Below are 21918 nucleotides of genomic sequence, written 5' to 3'. Positions count from 1 at the left end.
TGAAGATTCACTTATTTTTTTATGAATACACGCATAAAATTTCAAGTGATTTGGATTTGTAGAAAAAAAAAAACTAAAATTTAAACACTATCGGATATCTGTGATCATCAGATCGGCCCAGATTCAATCTGGAATGCTGGGCTCATGTTCATATGAGCTAATGGGCTAATCCCATCTTTTCCATATATATATATATATATATATATATATATATATATATATATATATGTTTAACTAATTTTCAAAAATTAAGACCCAAAAATATATATAAGCCCCGAACCAAACCTGATTGGACCCAAACCAAGGCCTGAACAGTGTGCGGGGTCTAAGATTTGGACTCGGACCGGTCTTTTCGGGTCTAATTTTTGGACCCATACCCAGGCTTGGGTCGGCTCTACCCTTTGGGTCCCTAGCCGGGTTGGGCTCTATTGTCACACCTAAATTATCCATGACCATATGGTCGAGATGATCAAATTTGATAATTTTCGAACATTAAAACAAATCTTTTGCTATAAACTCTTGAAGTTCGCCTAAGTTTCACATTGTTAAGTTGATTATGTGAACTTTTCCTCTCTCTCTAACATTAATTCATTTCAGTCCTCTCTCTATCCAGGAGAAGTATTTGCTACATATTCAGTCTTTCTTTCTAGAAAGTGGGATTTAGTACGATGACTACTCGCATTGCCCCTGGCGTGGGGGCGAACCTCTTGGGCCAGCACTCGGCCGAGAGAAACCAGGACGCCACTGCATACGTTGGAAATCTTGATGCTCAGGTTCATCTCTCTCTTTCTCCATTAATTTTCCTCTTATTTTCTCATATTTATTTCCCTTTTTTGTTGTTGCTTATTTCTATTGAAATCGAGGTTCCTCTAGTTTCCCTTTCAATTGGGTTTATCTTCTTTCTTTCTCTAAAACAAGCTATTTTATTTCCCTTTTTTGTTGTTGCTTATTTCTATTGAAATCGAGGTTCCTCTAGTTTCCCTTTCAATTGGGTTTATCTTCTTTCTTTCTCTAAAACAAGCTATTCTGAGTATGAACCTTTTTTTTTGGGTGCGCTCTGAAATGGTATTTTGTGGGGGCCTTTGGAAATTAGGGTTTGGTAGCTTGGTAACCAAATCGCCGAGAAAACTAGAGGAATTCTTGGACTTAGGTTTTGCACTGTGTTTTAGAGAGATGCTCTAGGATCTATTGTTCAGTTTATACAGATATATGGTTTCCATGTAAAGGTTTTGGTGAGATTAAATTCATTTGTGCACAGTCTCTCTGTATGAATACATATGAAGGTTTTGGTGAGAATATAACAACAGGAAAAATGTGAATTTTCTATGAGGAATTGGGCATCGGGGATTATTGCTATCATGTTTAACTTCAGTGGTTTGGAACAAGGATTGGGGTGGGGACTCGCTAGGGTTCCGAGCCAAATAATGTTGAACGAAAGGGCCTTGAACCCGGGTCTGGAAAATTGTACTTGGCTGAGTTTGTCAGAGACTAGTCCGAGTCCTAAAAATAATAATAATTAAATATTGGGAACAGGCAAGACCTGGTCGATTCTCATGGTTTTGGTCCCTGGCTCGGCAGCCGACTGAGTCTGAGTAACTCGGGCGAGTCAGAGTTGGACTATCCAAGTTTTGATTCACTGCTCATCACTATAGCTTCTTTTGTTGATAATTACCATATCATTGGCTTAGGAGAATCAAACATTTTGCATAGAAAGTGTAGACAAAAAGCCTCAAATCGTTATCACTAAATCCATGACTTCAACCTCACCACTTTTAGTGAAGTTTGACCCTATCATGCAGAGTTATTTCTTTGAATATGAAGGTCACTGGACATTGGTTCGTTTGATTTTTAATTCTGCAAAAGTCTTAAATTTGGTTTTGTATCTGTTATTTGTAGGTTACTGAGGAGTTGCTATGGGAATTGTTTGTCCAAGCAGGCCCAGTTGGTAAGTCACATGTTTTACTCAAACTGCACATTATATTACAAAACAAATAGTAGATGATTAAATTAGACTCTGAGTTTGATGGGGTAGCATTGCAGTTAAAGCATGATATTCACATTTGAATTATTTAAAATTTCTCCCAAAACTTTGAATTATTTAAATCATCATCAGTATTTTAGCCTTTTCCTAATTAATTGGGGTCAGGTATATAAATCTTGGTTCTCCATTCTACTCTATTAAAGGCCAAAACCTTATTGAGGCCATAAGTCCCCGTATCTTTTTGGACTACTTCCAACCATGTCCTTTTGGGCATTACCCTTTGCTCTTTTCAGTCCTTGTACTTGAGCTAATTCGTACCTCTTAACAGGTGTTGTACTTGGTTGGCACCATATATGGCGAGCCCACCTAAGTCTACTCTATCTTATTTTATTGCCTATTGGTGCCATGCTTAAATTCTCTCTAATAGATTCATTACGAATTCTATCCCTTCTTGTCTTGCCACTCATCCATCTCACTCCTCATCTTCGTTACACTCATTCTATGGGTATATTGTTTTTTGTCCGCCCAACATTCTTCCCCATACAACAAAGTTGGTCTCATTGTTGTCCTATAGCACTTGCCCTTCAGCCTCATTGATATGTGGCGATCACATAAAATTTTAGTTGCACATTTGCACTTCATCCACCCAACTCTAATTCTGTGTGACATCTTCCTCGATCTCTTCATTTTCTTGAATTATCGACTCAAGATATCTAATGTGCGGCCTTTTTTGTACCTCCTGGTCGTCAATCTTAACTATTTCCTCGTCTCTACTCCTATTATTACTAAATTTGCATTCCATATACTCTGTCTTAGTCCAACTAATTTTAAAACCTTTAGATTCTAGAGCATCCCTCCAAAGTTCTAACTTTGTGTTGACGCCGTTTCCGGTCTCTCCACTAGTTGTTCGTACACTAGTAACCGCTCCATCGTATATATCTCTCACCAAATCGATGTAGTGTCTAGAGACGCCTTTCCTTTCCAACACTCGCCAAATCAAATCTTGAGGTACTCTATCATAAGCTTTCTCTAGATTAATAAAGACCATGAAGAGGTCTTTTCCCTTCGCCCTAAACTTCTCAATCAGTTGTTCTAAGTAGGAAAAATAGCCTCAGTTGTTGACCTTTCGAGCATAAAACCAAATCGATTTTCAGATACACTCGTTTCATGCCTTAGTCGTTGCTCAATGTGACTCTCTCCCAGGGCTTCATAGTATGGCTCATATGCTTGATCCCTCGATAGTTTGTAGAATTATGTATATCTTATTTGTTCCTTTGTTCTTGTAAAATAGGTGCCACAATACTTTTTCTCCATTTGTCTGACATTTTCATTGTTCTCAACATCTTGTTGAACAATTTTGTTAGCCAGTCAATGCCAGTTTCCCCCATGCACTTCTAAACCTCTATTGCGATAATATCTGTTCCTAAAGCCTTTCCTATCTTCATCATTTTCAAAGCTTCTTTCACTGCCGATATCCTAATCCTACGAATGTATCTATGACAGTCCCTTCTACCACTATGTTCCTACTTTGAATTATTTAAATATGAACTTTAAAAGTTAGATAATTTAAATATGAATCATCCAAAATTTGATAGTTGCATCTCTTCTAAAAATTTGGATGGTAAATTGGCTGATTCTGCATTTTCTAGTTAATCCATTCGTCCATCTTTTGAGTTACTGTTGTTTTCTTTCAACAGTCAATGTCTATGTGCCAAAAGACAGAGTGACAAACTTACATCAAGGATATGGGTTCGTGGAATTCCGTAGCGAGGAAGATGCTGACTATGTAAGTTTTGACTATAATGGCTCTTTGCATATCTTATACACTATAAACTTGTTCATCTTTGGAACTTACTTATGATATACACACTACGAGGACATTTTTTAGTAGATTCGTAGGTAGATATCGATCTTCTAACTTTTGTTTGTTTGGTTTTTGTTTCATAAATGCAGGCGATCAAGATTTTGAACATGATCAAGCTTTATGGGAAGCCAATAAGAGTAAATAAGGTGAAACTTTCTGCTTCATCTAATTGTGGCCCATATGTTGCTCGTGTTTATTTTTTTGAGAATTATGTTGCTCCAGTTTTTATGATAGCTTTCACTTTATTATATGCACACTTGACTCATCCTTGTTCTTCTAAGTATTGAATGCTAGGCAATTTAGCTTCTTGGAATTTGATATTCATTGAAATTATGTTCTTTTTTGTATTCGTTCCTTTCTTATAACAGCCTTATACTTTGTATACCTTTCCAGTTCCCTTAGAGTTTCATGTATCTACTCAAATTTCTGTATTGTTTTTTGTTTTCCTTTTTTGTATAGTTCTCAATATGATTTTTTCAACACCACAATTCATGAATTGTGCTCTTTGGCAGTGATTTTGTGGTAGTTATGTGGATTGCTAATTCAGATAAGTAGCAGTATCTGTACGCACAATCACACATCCAGCCTTTCTCTACAACATCAGTTCTAGGTGGATATATATACTGCCCTACATCTTTTAGTAGGCAAACTACCACGCTTTCTAGAACTTGCATATGTAGTACAAGAGAAATAAAATGTTCATACATTGTTCTATACATTCAATTGGACAATATCTCCCTCAAATTGGTGATCGATAATGGAAACACTCAAGTCGCCCACTGTAGTTCACATTCTTTTGCCCCCTTATGCTTTGACAATCGAGCAACTAATCTTCCAGCAAGATATGACAATTGCAAATGTCTTTAGAACTCACTTACTCCCTAAAGAATTGGCCACCGATTTTGTTAAACTTGGTGTGCTTTTGGAGGTCTGACTGGGTTTAAACTTTGCACATGACTTTTAGAATCAGATCCAGGGTTGTCGAAGTGGACAACACGTCATTATTTGGGTGGACAGATGCTCAGTGGCCTATTTTCCTGGAGTGTTATCCAAGATCAGCATGCCTATCGCTTGAGTCTGAAGCTTCTAGTGAATACTGTCATTTATTAAGTGATAATAGGATGCTCTGGTGCCGTCGCATCCTGGAGGATTTCTTTAACCATGGGATAGAGTAATTTTGTGGCCTTTAGAAACTCCTAAGGGTAGTCTTTATCCTTTGGTGTCTTGACGACTACCTCAGTTGGTGACATGAGGCTATGGGGTGCTTCTCTGGGAGGTCTTTTACAGGAATGTTACTCCTTGATGACCTTCTTGTACCCTAGGTTACCTGATTTGGGCCACCCCCGTAGCCCTTGTATCATCTGTTTTGGTTGGTTTTTGGCCATGGATAAGTTATTTGTATTGTACACCACCTCTAGAATGTAGATTTCCAGTTTCCTTAGGGGTCGTTTGGTACGTATGAAAGTTTGGTGGGAAAACATATATGTGCAAATATTTACATACGCAAATAATTTCAAGATATACAAAAAACGAGTGGGGGTTATGAAATCTGCCCATTACAAAAGATTTTTCTCTCTCTCTCTCTCTCTCTCTAAAATTTCAATATGCTATTTTCTATTATCATCATCGTCAAAGCCTTTTCTCAACTCATTGACGTCGGTTACATGAATCCTGGTCCACCATTCTTCTCTATTATGAGCCATACCCTCAGTGAGGCTATAAATCCCCATATCTTTTCTCATTTCTTCTAACTATGTCGTTTTAGGCCTACCCCTTGTCCTTTTTGAGCCTTCCACTTGAACTAACTCGCACATCCTAACGGGTGTTGTAGTAGGTTTGCACTACACATGGCAAGCCCACCTAAGTTTACTCTCTCTTACCTTATTGCCTATTGGTGCCACACAAATTTTTTCGTATGTATTCATTTCGAATTCTATCCTTTCTTGTCTTGCCACCCAGCTATCTTACATCTTCATATCTGTTACACTCATTCTATGGGTATATTATTTTTTGACCTCCCAACATTCCACCCCATAAAACAAAGTTACCCTTCAGCTTCATTGGTATGCGGCGATCACATAAAATTCTGGTTGTACATCTGCACTTCGCACACTCAGCTCTAATTCTATGTGTGACATGTTATTCATTCTCTCCATTTTTCTGGATTATCAACCCAAGATATCGAAAATACAATGTTTTTGGTATTTCCTGGTTGTCAATCTTAACTACTTTGTCGGCTCTACTCTGATTATTACTAAACTTGCATTACATATACTCTGTCTTAGTTTGACTACTTTTAAAGCCTTTAGATTGTAGAGCATCTCTCCTAAGTTCTAACTTCGTGCTGATGCTGTTTCAGGTCTCATCAATCAAAACTATATCACATGCGAACAATATTTGCCGTAGTATCTCATCTTGTAGGTGTCTAGTTAAGTCGTACATGACCAAGACGAAGAGGTATGGGCTCAAGCTTGACCCCTAATGTAGACCTATCGTCATTGAAAACTCACTCGTCTCTCCACTAGTTAACGTTCTATTGTACATATCTCTCACCAAGTCGATGTAGTGTCTAGAGACTCATTTCTTTTTTCAACACCCACCAAATCAAATCTCGAAGTACTCTATCACAAATTTTCTCTAGATTAATAAAGACCGTGGAGGTCTTTTTCTTTTCCTCTAAACTTCTCAATCAGTTGCCTAAGTAGGAAAATAGCCTCTGTTGTTGACCTTCCTGACATAAAACCGAATTGGTTTTCTGATATATTCGTTTCATGTCTTAGTCGTTGCTCAATCACTCTCTCCCACAACTTCGTAGTATGACTCACAATTTTTACCCCTCGATAGTTCGCACAATTCTCTGTGTCTCCTTTGTTCTTGTAAATAGATACTACAATACTTTTCTTCCATTCATCTGGCCGTTTCTTTATTTTTTTTGGATCACATGAAGCACATTGTCATTTACATGCACTGTAAGTACTGCTGGCCTCGATATACATGGTGTAGACACTATTAATTTCAAAGCCCAGGCCTATTATGCTTGAGTTCATGAGTGTAGACCATGCTGTAGGAGTGGGTAAAATATGGGCAGGGGTAGGATGGTCTTCCAAATTCAAAGATCAATGCATGCACCAGTGGGATCCAAGTCCACAGCAATATCATGCACTGAAGGTTGTGACTCAACGAAAGCATTGTGGGAAGTTGGAACCTATCTGAAAACTATGAAGTTCAGGGGTCTGGAAGCTGGAAGATTTCATATTTGGAACTGGTAAATACTATGTGTGTTAACTTGTCTGGAAGTCCTAGGAAGTCGAGGATCCTCTGTTTGACTGAACCTGGATGTCTGGAAACCTTGAGATCTGGAAATTGGCCAGTTTTATCCCTAAACACAAAATATATTGAGGAGGCTTCCAGCTCGCCCCTTCCCGTGTAGCAATTCCTAGTTGACAAACTCTGAACAGCTACAATTAACTAGAACTTTCGGCCAGAGATGCCAAAAGTTCCAGTTGTCAAACACGCCATGTATGAGTTGAGCTTCAGAATCAAGATATTCAACTCTAATGGAGTTCTTCCTTTTTCTTTTTTTTTTAACAGTTTGTTACTTATCTTTGTCAGGGTATTTTTTTTTTGTTATGTTATTGTCTTCTGCACTAATCTTCTGCACTAGCATGTTCTCTTGCGATATATTATCCCGCTTCTTTATTGAAAATAAGAGGTTGATGTTGTTACCAATTGTCTTCAACACAAAGGGCGAAGTTTATTCATCCAAAATTATGATTCATAATTTTGCTTGCTTATTTTGGGTCTTTTCAGGCTTCCCAAGACAAGAAGAGCCTGGATGTTGGAGCAAATCTTTTCGTTGGCAATCTTGACCCAGTAAGATATTTATAGAGACATCTCTTTATCGTTATTCTACATCTTGCATGTTCAATGTAACACTTATTCTGTTATTTATCTGCAGGATGTGGATGAGAAGCTTTTATATGATACTTTTAGCGCATTTGGTGTTATTGTCACAAATCCAAAGGTCCTTGATTCTTTTCCTCTTCTTGAATTTGTAATTTTCCTCTAATAAGTTGGCAGAAATTTACTTTTGGACTTTTAGAATCATATGGAATGTGATTTAGTGTCTATTCTTTCCGTGGTGCATTGGCCTTTTTCGTGAGTTACATTTTGGGATTCTATTATATGTATTAATTGTGATCAAATGAAAAGAGCACCTGGCTTAAGTAGTATATCATTCGTGTTCCATTGTACCCACTTTTGATGGAACCTTCTTCTCAAGAAAAAGAGAAGTAGTTGCACTAATACTAAACCCTCTTTTCAAAAACAAAAAGAAAAAGTTGCCTGAAACCCTACTGATCCTAGTTGACATGATGGGCTAAGTGCCATTTCCAAAGCATGGCTATAGCGTGTTCGAACATCCACTGTTAAACATTGCGAATGAGGTTGAAGATGATGTGAGGCATTACATGACATCTCAGAAATCCATATTGACTAAATTCATTTCCGTTGTCGTCTGGAAAATTAATCAATGCATAAGGGAAGCTGGGGTCCTCCGATGCCAACCATTTCAGTTGGTTTCATCTAGAGCTTGATTTAAAATTAGTTTGCTATTCTATTCCCTCTCCTGTGTATAGATGAAAATTTGAAAACACACATCCTTGGAAGCTCTCTACTTAGTTTACGTGATTGTGATGATCGCTTCACATCCCTTTGTAAGAGCCTCATGCAAAGACTAGAACTACCATATAACCATATGTATGACAGTATATGTTGTCTCGCAATTCAAATTCCTTCTTGTGATGCCCAACTTTCTGCAGAATTTCATTCTCTTACTGTACTGTCTAATTTCTAATAACAACATTTATTCATAACTTATACTTGATGGTTGAAATCTTCTATGCAATGAGTAATTTGGTTCAAGTTGGGTAAGAACTAGCTAATCACGATTATTCCTTTGATGATAATGTCAAAATCAGGTGTCGCCAATTATACTTTTAATCACTAGGATTTGGGTTTTTGGATGTTCAAAACTGGGACTTCTGTGTCAGTCTCATTTTGCTTCCCCCCCCCTGCTCTCTCTCTCTCTCTCTCTCTCTCTCTCTCTCCTGATGGGAGGTTTGATTTTAGTGACATACTTGAGCTACACATTGTTTTTATGTGTCTTACAAATAGAATTGGCGCAATGAACCATAGAATTATTTGGTTTATTTTATTGTAATTGTCGACAGCTTGTTGTCTGATGGTTTCTACTGCCCCATCCCTGCACTTCATCTATGGATTGTATCATTGAAACTCAGCAGTTTCTTGACAATTCCGAAGGACCATAGATTACACAGGAGACATTATCTATAAGATATTATTGATTGTCAAAGAAGGTGCAGCTTTGCTATTTCATTTTGGTAGGGTTGTTGTTAACGATTGTGCTAAGCCTGTGATTCTGTATCCAACTTCAAGCTTCAAATAGAGATTAAAGATTTTAGTTGTCCTGACTTTCCTCACCACAAACGCAAATGAGTAATTATGCTAGTTACATTGTGGAGCATGTAGTGTGGCTCTCTGTGATTCTATTCTCTGAGTTTTATATGCTTCTATGGAACACTTAATTTGTTGCAGATAATGAGAGATCCTGAGACTGGTAATTCGCGAGGTTTTGGTTTCATCAGCTACGATTCATTCGAGACTTCTGACGCTGCAATTGAGGTATCTCAATTTGTCAACTTATGCTAATAAACTAAAAATTTTAAATATTTTCTGTTTTAGTCCTAATGCAAATAGAAAAGGTTCTTCATTGAGATCTCAATTTCTACAAGGTCATTTTTGTGCAGACTTCATAAAAAAAGATTGAAATTGCTTTTGTTTTTTAATTCTTACTTTTGCCATTGAACATGGTTATAATCCTTCCTTGTCTTTGCAGGCTATGAATGGCCAGTATCTTTGCAACCGCCAAATAACTGTATCATATGCATACAAGAAGGACACAAAAGGAGAACGCCACGGGACCCCTGCCGGTTAGTGGCTTCTCACCAGTTCCCCTTGTTTCTAAATGCTTATTATGGTCTTGTGGGTTCTAGATCTCGTGTTTCATTCTTCTCCTGCTGCATATATAGTTTTTGGGATTGTATAAAATGAGACCCTTTCCTTCAATATACAGGTTACAAACACCCATGGTATCTGATGTAAAATCGCATGAGACTTTGATTGCAGTAAATATTATACCCCTGCTGCTGGATTTTACATCTGAGGGCTAGGGATGATTGTTACCTCGTTATACCAAGCCAAATGGTCTATTATATATTTTCCCATTGTCTTTTATCTTTTATTCTCGTTTTTCTGCGGTGGGCACTTATTTATATGGGGAATGACCGTGAAGGTAAGTTGCTATAGGTTCCCTCTAGTAAGATTCTACATCCTTTGGATCCTATCTAACTTAGAGAGGCAAGGGTATGTTTGGTTACCTTTCCGCATCTCTCTATCCAACTGTTGTATACTCTTTACGATACTGACAACGGTGTAGAAATTTTCTTTGGAAATATTTCCCTGTACATGTATCCAATTATGCGCTTGGATAATGGCCATTGGGGATTGTATCCTACATGAAATTTATTGGGAAGTGGTGATTATGGTCCTTAACTTCGTTGGAAGTTCGCTTTCGTAGAAAGTCTGCCATTGTCTATCAACTGGAATGGTAGATCATCTCCATCATCGGTATTCAGCCTTAACATAGCCACCGACGGTGGAGATCGAGGTCCTATCTGTCTATTGTAGGATGAATATGGTGCTCCTACACACACACAGACACTCATCACTGTGTGACATGATGTTAAATCCTTGAAGATGCTCTTTAACTTGTATTTTTATTTTTTCGCAAAATTTGCAGAGAGGGTTCTAGCAGCGAGCAACCCAGCAGCACAGAGGAACCGGCCCCACACCCTCTTTGCCAGCGGGCCCCCCACTGCTCCACCACAGGCCAATGGTGCCATTCCAAACCCCCCAATGGCAGCACAATCACAGCCCCCTCCCCCGCCCCGACCATTTGCAAATGGCCTAGTCCCACCCGGTCAAATCCCAGCTGTCCGTCCCCCTCCCCCACCCCAAGGCACTGGGCCCTACCCCCCTCCTATGCAAATACCTGGGGGCCCACTGCCATCATGGCCAGGTCAGCAGCAAATGGCAGCTCTCATGCCAGGTCAGCAGTTCAGGGGCCCAACAAGGCCGATGCCACCCAATATGCCACCGCCACCTCAGCAGGGGCTACTTGCACGACCCATGCCTCCATCTATGGGCCTGATGGGCCAGGGCCAGCAGCCCATGTGGCAGCGTGGCCCACCACCCCCATCACAGCCAGGGATGCGGCTCCCACCCCCACCGCAGATGGCTGCGATGCCCCCTCCACCTCCGCCCCCGGTGAGCTCATCGACTGCTTGATGGGGGCTTTCTTTCATTCTCCTCAAAAATACATTCTCTCTCTCTCTACACAGTCTCAGGGTTGATAGATCTCTCCCCTAACTCATCTACTGCTCCACTCACGTAGGAAATATCCTCTCTCTTAACTATCTACTGCCTGATGTAATCCACAATTCACTTAGAGAACATTCGCTCTCTCTACTCAGTTGGAAAGATGAGGGGGATTGATAAGTACCATTCTACATGTTCATCTCTCCCGGATGGATCCTTGATTTCCTATCTAAGAAAACATGGGTTACCATATATGACACTCTCATGTCCTGAGGGAAGATCTATACTTTTGAAACAGGAATTGAAAGTGGGAGAGGCTGCCATAGATATCGAACGAGGGGGACGGTACTTAGTGTGAATGTAGGCATACAGATATTTTCATTTATTATTTTTCCATTCAGGATTTTGGGCATGCTACCTGTTTGTTATTCCAAGGCATCTCTTGCTACTCCTTTCCTCAACAAATCAAACAGCCTTTGGTGAGCCTACAGTTTATTGGGAAAGTGGATTCTCCTGTGATATTTTTAGGTTGATGTTTTAGGCTTTTGCAATTTGTTTATGGATATATGCTTTAGGCTTTTGCAATTTGTTTATGGATATATGCAACCATGTTGTGGGCTATATGCAGAATGCTTGTTGACATGTTGACTTTGAGTTTACTGTAACTTGGGCTGGCCTAGGTTTCAAATTTTGGCCCGGCAAAGAGAGTGAGGGTTGAATCTTTTGAGAGAGAGAGATTGTATTAGCATGTGTACAATTCTTTTCAAGAGAGAGAGATTGCATTAGCATGTGTACGATTCCTTTCAAAGAGTTATAGGGTTAAGCACAAAGGGAGATAGGGTTAAGCAAATGCATTACAGATATAGCTGTCTAGCTAGCCACATATTATGTCTATCTATCGTAGCTCCATTATATTGGTGCCATATCATCTTCTGTAACTAAAAATTCTCTCTAAAATTGATTTTTTGACAGAATGAAAAGGACATAATGTAGAATCGTAACCATAGAGTATGACCTTAATCGAACTGCATATATTTGTCTTGTGCACTATAGGAGAATCGTAACCATAGAGTACAGCCTTAATCGAACTGCGTATGTTTGTCTCATGCGCTATGGGGATGGAGGAGAGAGAGTTTCTTTTGAACTGTGACTGGGACCCTACATTGGGGAGACGTTTTTGGACATGAAACCTTGAGCTTGGGCAAGGACATGAAAGTGATCAAAGAATGCAAAAAGAATATGCAGACTAAGAAAGGGAAACTAGGAAGAGCTTTCACGGTCCAAGTCCTATCATCACCTAAATTATGCGAAGAAAGGGACCCTTTCCATTGTGACCCTGATCATAGCTATGTACTAGCTGCCTTTTGGGTGAGTGATCTTAAATTTTATATTGGTTAAGTGTCTCTCTCAAGGATTTCACAAATATCTCTTTTTAAAAATCTCTCATATCTATCTCTCATAAATGATTGAGAGAGACATTGTTCATATATCATAATACAAAGAAATATACCGAGAATAGCAAAAAAAATCAACATAATAAAAAGAAATATACTGAGAATAGCAAAAAAAATTGAACATGATACAAAGAAATATACCGAGAATAGCAAAAAAAATCAACTCAAACTTATTGATATCGATACCAGTAATACGATTGGTCATCCAATAACCATCAAAATAGACCAAGGTTTTGCCTAGAGAGAGTTTATGATGGAGACAAAAGTGTAGAAAAAAAGAAGATGAGAAAAGAGAGAGTAGAGTGACAGAATGCAGAAAGCGAAAGTAGAGACAGTGAGGGTGAGGAGAGAGAGAGAGAGAGAGAGAGAGGCAGAGAGTGAGAGAATGAGGCATAGCAGATAGGGGGATTTTCATGTTTCTTGAAGAGTTTGGTGTGGGGGTGGCTTCAAAACTGTTAAGAGATTTTAGGACACGTGCCTTTCTAAACCACCCCTGGCAACATTTATCAAACTGTAGAGATAAAGAGATTTCAGGAAACCGTAGAGAGATTTTAAATCTTGAAAGTTAAGAGGGAGAAAGATTTTAGGAGAGATGTACTGATCGGGAAACCCACTTAATAATTGACAGAGAGATTTAAGAAATAGGGGAAACTCACTTAATAATTGACAGAGGTTGAGAGATTTAAGAGAGGCAAAAAAAAGGGACATGTACACTTTCTAAATCACCTGTTGTCAACCTTTATGAGACTGTGGAGAGAGATTTTAGGGAACCGTAGGAGTGAGAGGTTTTAAAACGATCATTCATGAAAGAGATACGAGAGTTTCTTGAAGGAAATACATTTGTGAAATTATATATATATATATAGATAAACTTTACAACAGTTGGCCAGCTATAATGAATAGTATATAGGTGGAATGAGAGCCGTCAGATCTTTATCATGCAGTTCAAAATACACATCACTATTTGAATTTTAAGTTCTTTTTATATAAATATGATTAATATGAAATTTTGGGTGTATATACCTAATACTATTGTGCACCATATAAAGATATAAAAAAAGTATTTTCAATAATTTAAAATGACTAAAATACTTATGTCATTTTTCAGGGGTATTTCGATCAATTTATATTATGAGAAATATTGTTTATATACTTTTTTATTTGTGCGCTCTATTTTTTAGTTCATATGTCCAGAATTTCATTATGATCCGATTTATAGAAAAATAATTAAAATTAAAATAGTGATATACATTCTGAACCATATGATGAAGATTTGACGGTTCTCATTCCACCTATAGTACTATTCATTATAGCTGGCCAGCTATTGTTAGCGTTTTCCCATATATATATATATATATATATATATATATATGGGTTTGTCTAAAGTTATCAACCCCTCAAAATACAAAGGTTCAAGTTAGAAGTGGTTGTGATGGGTGTATTTATTAAAACAATGATTGCTTTTTTATTAAAAATTATTTAAATAGGTAACTTATCATTAAACAAGGGCAAATTTTAAATTTTTACAAAAATACAATGGCATTTTGAAAGTTAGTGCGCTGGAACTGTATTTGTAAAGTGCCCTTGTCTTTTAGTTAAAATTTAAACTTTACCTCTTATGGAGATGACAAAAGTATCATTTTTTCAAAAATAGGCTACAAAATTAATAAATTTTCATTTGACAACTCTCTCTTCTTGAACCTTTGTAATTTGAAGGGATGTGAAGTTTAGATTATCCATATATGTATATATATGGAAATAATTTATATAGAGCCGAGGCTCTAAACAATTAAATTTGAGCCTAGCTCAAAATTTTCACTAGAAACTTTCCTCCCATCACCAGTACTCCATTTGAAATATCCCGACACCATTGGTCTACAATTATAAATTTCTCTCCTTAAATATGCAAGCTTGTTACCTCTCCCACCTCCAATCTACATATTGTTGCATTCCATCCCATATTTGGACACCAAAATTCTATACCACAAATGGTCTTTAAGAAGGGAGCTGCGCCACCACCAGTTGCACATCAATGCTTGAATAACCAAAGTAATCTTCCTAATGTCCAAGCCACCTTCTTTTTTCGGAGAACACAATTTATCCCATCTAAGTAAATGAAATTTCCTTCTTTCTGTAGATGAACCCTATAGGAAATCACGCATCATTTTATCTAATCTTTTTGCAACTGCTGCAGGCATATGGATCAAAGACATTTGGTAGATTGGTAGATTAGATAAACATGTTTTCCATAAAGTAACCCTTCCCCCTAAAGATAAATATTTATGTTTCCAAAGAGCAAGTTTATTTTAGACCATCTCAAAAATAATATCTCATACTGCAATAGTAAGTCTTGAGTTAGAAATAGGAAGTCCCAAATAAGTAAAAAGGAAAGAGCCTACCTTACACCCAAACAAGTTATCTAAATATTAAGGTCAAATTATATTTAAAAAATCTATTTATTACCAAACCAGCATTTCTACATGTGCTGGCCTGGCCGTATGCTAACCGCCTCCATAAGGAAATAACACTTGATATTTATAGTTTTTAAGTCTTTTAGTAACATATGATGTGAGAAATAAATGTGATAGAGCGAATGAAATAAAATGTAAAAAATGAGACTAGCATAGGTAAAAGTCACTCCAAAACCGATAAAGAAGATTTTCATCAGGTAATGGCATATTCATGGCACTAATTCCGCATTTAATAGTTAAGGCTGATTGTAACTTTCGTATACTAAATCTAAATGGTCTTTATGCATATTTTGCCAATAAAAATTCGATTAAGCATTGATGGAAGACTTCCTAATTTCTATTTCTCAAATCTTGGTAAACCCCAAAGCTCGACGTGGGCCTAAGGGTGACATAATGAGCAGAGCAGCATGACCTTCAAAAGTCTGGGCCTAAGCAACTAAAGTTGGCCAGAGAGCCGAGCCCGAGCCCAGACTAAAATCTAGGCTCGATGGCTGGGCTGAGCATAGGCCCATGGTCATGACCTTGCCCTCCCATTTTCCTTATAGTTTCGGCCTAGCCCAACCCATTAATAGGGCCAAACTGGGCCACATAGCCCAAAAGCAAGCCCTTGGCCAGGGCCCCTTTGGCTTAGTCAAGAGCGGGGCGGGGCATCATGCTAGCATAAGCTCGGCCTATTGCCATCCTTACTAGGGTCTTGGGCCAGCCTAAGGTGGCCTCGTGCTAGCACAAGCTGGGCCTATTGCTACCCTTACTAGGGTCTCGGGCCAGCCCAGGCTCATCCTCTTGCCTACATGGCTGTTGCCTATGAGTCTCCCTCTCTCTATGTGGCTTAAAAGGAAAAGCTAATTCTAGTTAAACAAACGAACAAAATCCTATCAAAGTTCACCCAAAAAAAAAGGGGAAAGGTTTCTATACTTCCCCTACAGCATAGACTATACTTCTCCTATTATCCAGCCATCCAATTTTGATTAAGAGAGCCACTCACCGTTTGATCTTATATTTGACGTCTCAATTTATTTTATTTTTAGTTTTTTTTATACAAATTATATGAATATAGAATTTGATACGTGCCATCTTATCATTGGGGCACACCTATAAAAAATATTAAAAATAATTTTTTGATAAAATATAATGACCAAAAATACTCCTTAAAGTTTTTAGGGGTATTTTGGTTATTTTTTTATTGAAAATATGTTTTTTATATTTTTTGCTAGTGCGAGTTTAATAGAGGATTAGATGTCCAAAATTTGGTGTTAAAATAGTTTATAAAAAAAAAATTAAAAATAAAATAGTGTAGAGATGTGACATTTTGATTGGGGCAATCTTAGCTCTCCATTCAGAATGGACGGTTGGATATAAGTATATAAGTTTTATTCTGTAGAAAAAACATAGAAAGCTTGCCCCAAAAAATATGCATTGGACGAAAAAAATTTGTCCAAAAAAATATGCATTGGACGAAAAAAATTTGTCCAAAAAAAAATGCATTGGACGAAAAAAATTTGTCCAAAAAAAAAAAAGAAGACAGAAAATACTAGAGGAAGAGAAACAGGAGGAAGGTTACAGAAAGAAAACAAGGTGAAGAGGGTAAATAGAAGGAAAAAAAAAGATAGCTACATTTAAGAAAAAAAAAAACAAACACGCCTTTCAAGAGTAGGTAAATAGATGGCTCCCGATAGATCCCAACCTTCTCATAAAACTATTGCAACAATCACATCCTTTTCAAAGAAAGAAGGATTTTAGAAACTCTGGAATAGCTTTTTGCCAAAAGATTTTATGTACCCATGGGAGCATATATTGAATTCACTCCCTCAGGTAGGACCACATGTAGGAAAAAATTTAGCACCTCAAAGTTTGGGATATAACCTCCTCAACCTAGCAATAAACCTCAAATTTAAAAGATGAAAAAAAAAGGGTGCTCTACATTGCATAAAAAGGATAATGTCCGACGAGTTTAAACAAAAAAATCCATTTCCTAGATAATCAAATCTAAGTGTTTATGAACTTAAAATTTAATTTGATTTTGTGAAAATACTTATCTGATAATTCTAAATTGAATCTCAAATTATAGAAAAAAAAAGAAAAAATCCTTCTACTAACTCTTTTGCTGAGGTAGTAAATGTAGAGGATGTCCCTATGAGAATATATTATATACATTCTAGATTTTTTGTGTTCAAATTTTTAAGATAATGAGGATATTAAGAACATATTTGTCATTTTAGCAATATGGAAAGGGACCCAAGTGTCCTTTTCAATTTACATAAACATACCATAAATGGTTCCCATTATTTTACACAAAACTTAGTTTTAAGATGTAATTTTAGTAATTTCAGGCTTTGAAAATCTAAAACTTCAAAACGTATGATAGGGTCCAAAAAATAGCCTTCCAATACATCATACCTACATCATAATGGGGTGAGGCTCTGATGGCTTTTGAATATGGTGGGGTTTTGAACTTTTGGAGGCTATATAAATTGGTGGTCCATGAAATAAAGACATCAATGGCCACCAAATCATTTGAATTTGTCTTGATTGTAAATATCATAAAAACTTAAAAAAGACATCTCACTTTCCCTCACTCTTTAGGCTGGTAAGGGTTAGTTGGATTGGATCCTTGGATGCTAGTGCCATGGCAATACATTTTAGTTACTGAACCAAGATATGGAAGACCACATTTCACATCTATCTAATGTCTTTTTTTTTTATAATATTCACATCTACCTAATCCCTATTGCTACTGATGAACACTTATTTTTAGGGCAAAATAAAAAGTCTACATAGTTGTAATATATCTTATTTTTAGCGCTAGAAATCTTAATTTTTCTTCACAACCATAATGTTTAAGTCGAGGTGATCAATGTAAAGGATTTCCAACACTTCAATTGCAATTTTCGTTGAGTTATGAGGTGGGGCTATACTTATTTTGATAGGGCTTCAGCCCTATCAAACCACTTTCCTTGAATAGTTGATCTCATAGGTGTGATTCATTAAATTTCTGTAGGAAAAAAAAACAAAAACAAAAGAAAAGAAGGACTTTTCTTATGTAAATATGTAAAGCAACAATGGTGCAATGAGATTCACAACAGTCTTCATGGCATGTGAGAGAGGGCCAAAAGCTTGGCCTCTGATTTCCAAATGCTTGCAATGTCCTCAGCCACTCTGATTGCATCCATGGAGATCCCTTGTAAACCTCCCTCGGTGAAACCCACTGCATAAAGTCCTCTTTCTCCTTTCCAACCATTCGGGAATAGCCTTTTGTTCACACCACCCTTCTTATTTGACATATCTCCCTCCTTTTAAATAACAAAGAATCAAATTAGAGACCCATTAGACAGGTTGAAATAAATAAAATGGAGAGAGAGAGAGACACTCTTTAGCCATGAGAGAGACAAAGGTAGAGTGCCTTTAGCCATGAGGCCATGACAGATAGAGAACCTTTAGCCCAGATGTGGCGACGGGTAGGGTCTGGTCCCAAAAAATGACAAAAAATGATATGGGACACATACCGGAAAATATAGTGTGGGACTTGGATCTGGATCCAGATCCGAATGGACTCAAACCAAAAAATAAATATCTATGTATTTAACTCTATTTAAATCATCATCATCATTATAGTTTTTTTCAATATATTTTATATGTTAGGTCCTGAAAAATATTACCGGACCCGAACCTGAAAGACCAGAATAGTATTTGTGACCAAGATTTGGACCGAACCCGACCAAAGGGGTCCAATTTTTGGACCTATACCTAGACTTAGATCAGGTCTATCCCTCAGAACCCGGGTCAAGTCCGGATCCATTACCACCCCTACTTTAGCCATGAAGAGAGGGAGTGCCTTAAGCCATGAGAGAGAGAGAACCTTTAGCCATGAAGGCACGTTGCTTTGATACCCTGTTGCCAAAACACCAGAGTCAAACCGCTCCATCTTCCCATCCACAAACTCAACATTGCTTCCATTGAATCTCTTTATACCGGGCACAACCTGCATACATATTTAGTTCCTTAATCCAAACCAAATAGGTATCCTATTGTATAACAATTCTTTAAGCTAAAGATTGAGCAAGTCCACATGAGTATGAAATTTATTAACAATTCTCTAAGATACATGAAAACCTGAGGGTGAGAGAGACACAAAAGTATCTAATTTAATATCAATTCTCTAAGGTACATGAGAACCCACATAAGTATCTAAGCTCATACAAGCATCTAATTTAATATCAATTTTCTAAGCTGCATGAGAACATGAGAGAGTCCACATAAGTATCTACCTCATAGTCATCAAAACCTTCAGTGGTTGGACCGATCGGACTGCTGATCGATGCCTTGGTTGATTTGATGAGTAAAAATTGAATTTAGTTAACAGTCAAAATTAATTTTTGATCGGTTTTGATCAATTCAGCTAGCCTATTTCGATCGATGAGACCGCCCAAACAAAGTGGGTAGCTTCTTTGCAATATATTATATATTTTCCAACTAATTCATGTTTTTGTTTAATATTTTTGAAATCCAAGCCAATCGATTAGCTCGATAGTCAGATTAGTTTTGACTAGAGTCAATCCCCCAGTGGTTCAGTGGCCGGCCTGATCCCGACAATACTAATCTAACATTGTATCTGTACGTCTGTGTATGAGAGAGAGAGAGAGAGAGAGAGAGAGAGAGAGAGAGAGGGGTGGGTGAACCTTGATATGGCGTGTTTTGATCTTATCCAAAGTCCCCACATCCAAAACTGGGGTCTTTCCTTGCCTTCTCATGAGCTCTAGAGGGCCAAGCCTTGGCCTTTCCAACCCCAATTTCCCTGTATTTCCAATCAAAAACCATGAAACCAACAAAAGGAAGCAATCCACCCATCTCAAAGGCAACCATTTGAGCAATTTCATTCCTCTAGCCAATATATGAACCTATAACATGAAAACCCACCTCAAAAAAGCAATCCAAGATCCAAAAAAGAACTCTACAATTTAGAGAAAGAAAGTCATTTTAGAGAGAGAGTCATTTTATCATTTGTCATTCGAAGACCGGAAGAATTACCTTGTCTCTCACTACCATAGACACATTGGCACTGTAACTGCAACCCACTTCCATGCCTGAATTTCCACACCCCACCGCCAAGACCTTTCTCTCTCTAAACTCCTCCCCATTTTTGTACATACTAGAGTGAGAAAAACTGCCGGGAAAGCTATCCAAACCTCTAATATCCGGCCAAAAAGCCTCTGAATTTTCACCGGTCACGACAATCAGCCAACGACAAACATACTCAACCTCCCAATCCGACCCACTAACCGCAAGTAACCGCCAAAAACCGATGCCGGAATCGTGTTGGGCACAAATTACCTCTACGCCCAGCTCGGGAGTGATGCTGAAGCACTTGGTATAGGCTTCGAGGTAGACGACGAAGTCTCGGGGAAGGGCATGAGGGGCAATTGGCAAAATGATTTGGGTAGGGGGAGTTTGAGGCGATCACATGTTTTGAGCTTCCAAAGAGAAGCAACACAGTGAGCTCTTTCTAGAGAGAGAAAGGGAATTCCTCTGTTTCTTAGACATGCAGCCACTGCTAAGCCTGAGGGGCCTGCTCCTACTATCACAGGACCTGCTACCCAAACACTCCTTCTTTTCATGCTTTCCGGATTTTTCTTCTCTTTTTTTTTTTTTTCCTTTTCTGGCTTTTAAATAACGGTCCTTCTTTTAGTGCAAGCTGGACTGCTGGAGCTTCTTCTCTCTCTCTCTTAATTTCTTCGTTTCTTCTTCTTCTTCTCTTGTTCTCTCTCTCTCTCACACACACACACACAATTCACTGTATTTCTCTTTTAATGTCTCCCTCTCTCTCTCTCACACACACACACACAACACCACTCTCTTTTTCTCTTTAAAACCCACTTTGATTTCCCCTCGCTTCTCTCTCAAACCCCACTCTCTCTCTCTCTCTTTCTCTCTCCAAAGCCCACTGTGATCTCTCTCTCTTCAAAGCCCACTTTACTCCCTCTCTCTATATCAGAGTATAGTTGGAATAGTGGTCCTAAAGTGAGGGCCTCGGGCCTCTTCAGGTATAAAGGCAATGAGCTACGAACCCTATAGCCGATATTAGAGTTGCAGAGGACATTTTTTGTGAGGTCCCTCTCGATCTCACTGAAGTCCCCTTTTCGCCACTTCAATCATTGGGAACGTGCATTAATAGGAGTTCCAGCCTTTTCATTTCTTTTTAAAAATGAAAATTTCAATTTAAACTTACATTGTTCATTTTAGTTGGGGGCAAGCTTTGGAGGTTTCATTAGAACATAATACTTATATACTTCCCCTACGTCCAACCGTCTATTATGAAGGAAGGGTTCAGATCGCTTCAATCACAATATCACGTCCCTTTATTATTTTATTTTTAATTTTTTTTATAAACTATTTTAACACCAAATTTTGGATATCTATTAAACTCGCACCAGTAAAAAAACAAAAAAAATAAAATTTTCAATAAAATAAAATAATCAAAATACTTTTGAAAGATTCAAAGGATATTTTGATCATTATATTTTATCAAAAAATTATTTTTAATATTTTTTTATAGGTGCGCCTCAATGACAAGCAGACACATACCAATTTCTATATTCATACAATTTGTATAAAAAAAAGTTAAAAATAAAATTTTGAAATGTTGGATCTAAGATCAAACGATGAGTAGTTCTCTTGATCAAAATTGGACAGCTG

The 21918-nt window shown here is 37.7% G+C and overlaps 1 protein-coding gene and 1 pseudogene across 5 annotated transcripts; one reads left to right on the top strand and one right to left on the bottom strand.

The window, feature by feature from the left end:
• The first annotated feature begins 655 nt into the window (after nt 1–655).
• Nucleotides 656–11991, top strand: EMB2444 (RNA-binding (RRM/RBD/RNP motifs) family protein). Of its 4 annotated transcripts, none has more exons than XM_088856885.1 (10): nt 656–773; nt 1897–1945; nt 3679–3767; nt 3935–3991; nt 6205–6302; nt 7656–7718; nt 7804–7869; nt 9462–9548; nt 9763–9856; nt 10726–11991. In XM_088856885.1, exons 8-10 carry the CDS (start codon nt 9465–9467, stop codon nt 11271–11273), a joined length of 726 nt encoding a protein of 241 aa, XP_088713011.1. In that variant the 5' UTR covers nt 656–773; nt 1897–1945; nt 3679–3767; nt 3935–3991; nt 6205–6302; nt 7656–7718; nt 7804–7869; nt 9462–9464; the 3' UTR covers nt 11274–11991. The 4 variants fall into 3 exon arrangements, 3 of the variants coding, with proteins under 3 accessions (XP_088713011.1, XP_006856079.1, XP_088713012.1); XM_006856017.4 differs by lacking the exon at nt 6205–6302; XM_088856886.1 differs by lacking the exons at nt 656–773; nt 1897–1945; nt 3679–3767; nt 3935–3991; nt 6205–6302 and adding an exon at nt 6913–7110.
• A 6202-nt stretch (nt 11992–18193) lies between these two features.
• Nucleotides 18194–20954, bottom strand: LOC18445892 (putative indole-3-pyruvate monooxygenase YUCCA5; annotated as a pseudogene). Its single transcript, XR_016048474.1, has 4 exons — nt 20254–20954; nt 19905–20123; nt 19085–19207; nt 18194–18518 (listed from the first exon to the last, which is right to left on the bottom strand). The product of XR_016048474.1 is annotated as a putative indole-3-pyruvate monooxygenase YUCCA5 (transcript).
• Nucleotides 20955–21918: the final 964 nt, after the last annotated feature.

Source organism: Amborella trichopoda, chromosome 13 (genome assembly GCF_054954075.1).
Source record: "Amborella trichopoda isolate Santa Cruz 75 chromosome 13, AtrichopodaSantaCruz75HAP2 v2.0, whole genome shotgun sequence".
Lineage (NCBI taxonomy): Eukaryota > Viridiplantae > Streptophyta > Magnoliopsida > Amborellales > Amborellaceae > Amborella > Amborella trichopoda.
The sequence above is the reverse complement of the archived record's forward strand: the minus strand, read 5'-3'. Positions and strand labels throughout refer to the sequence as shown.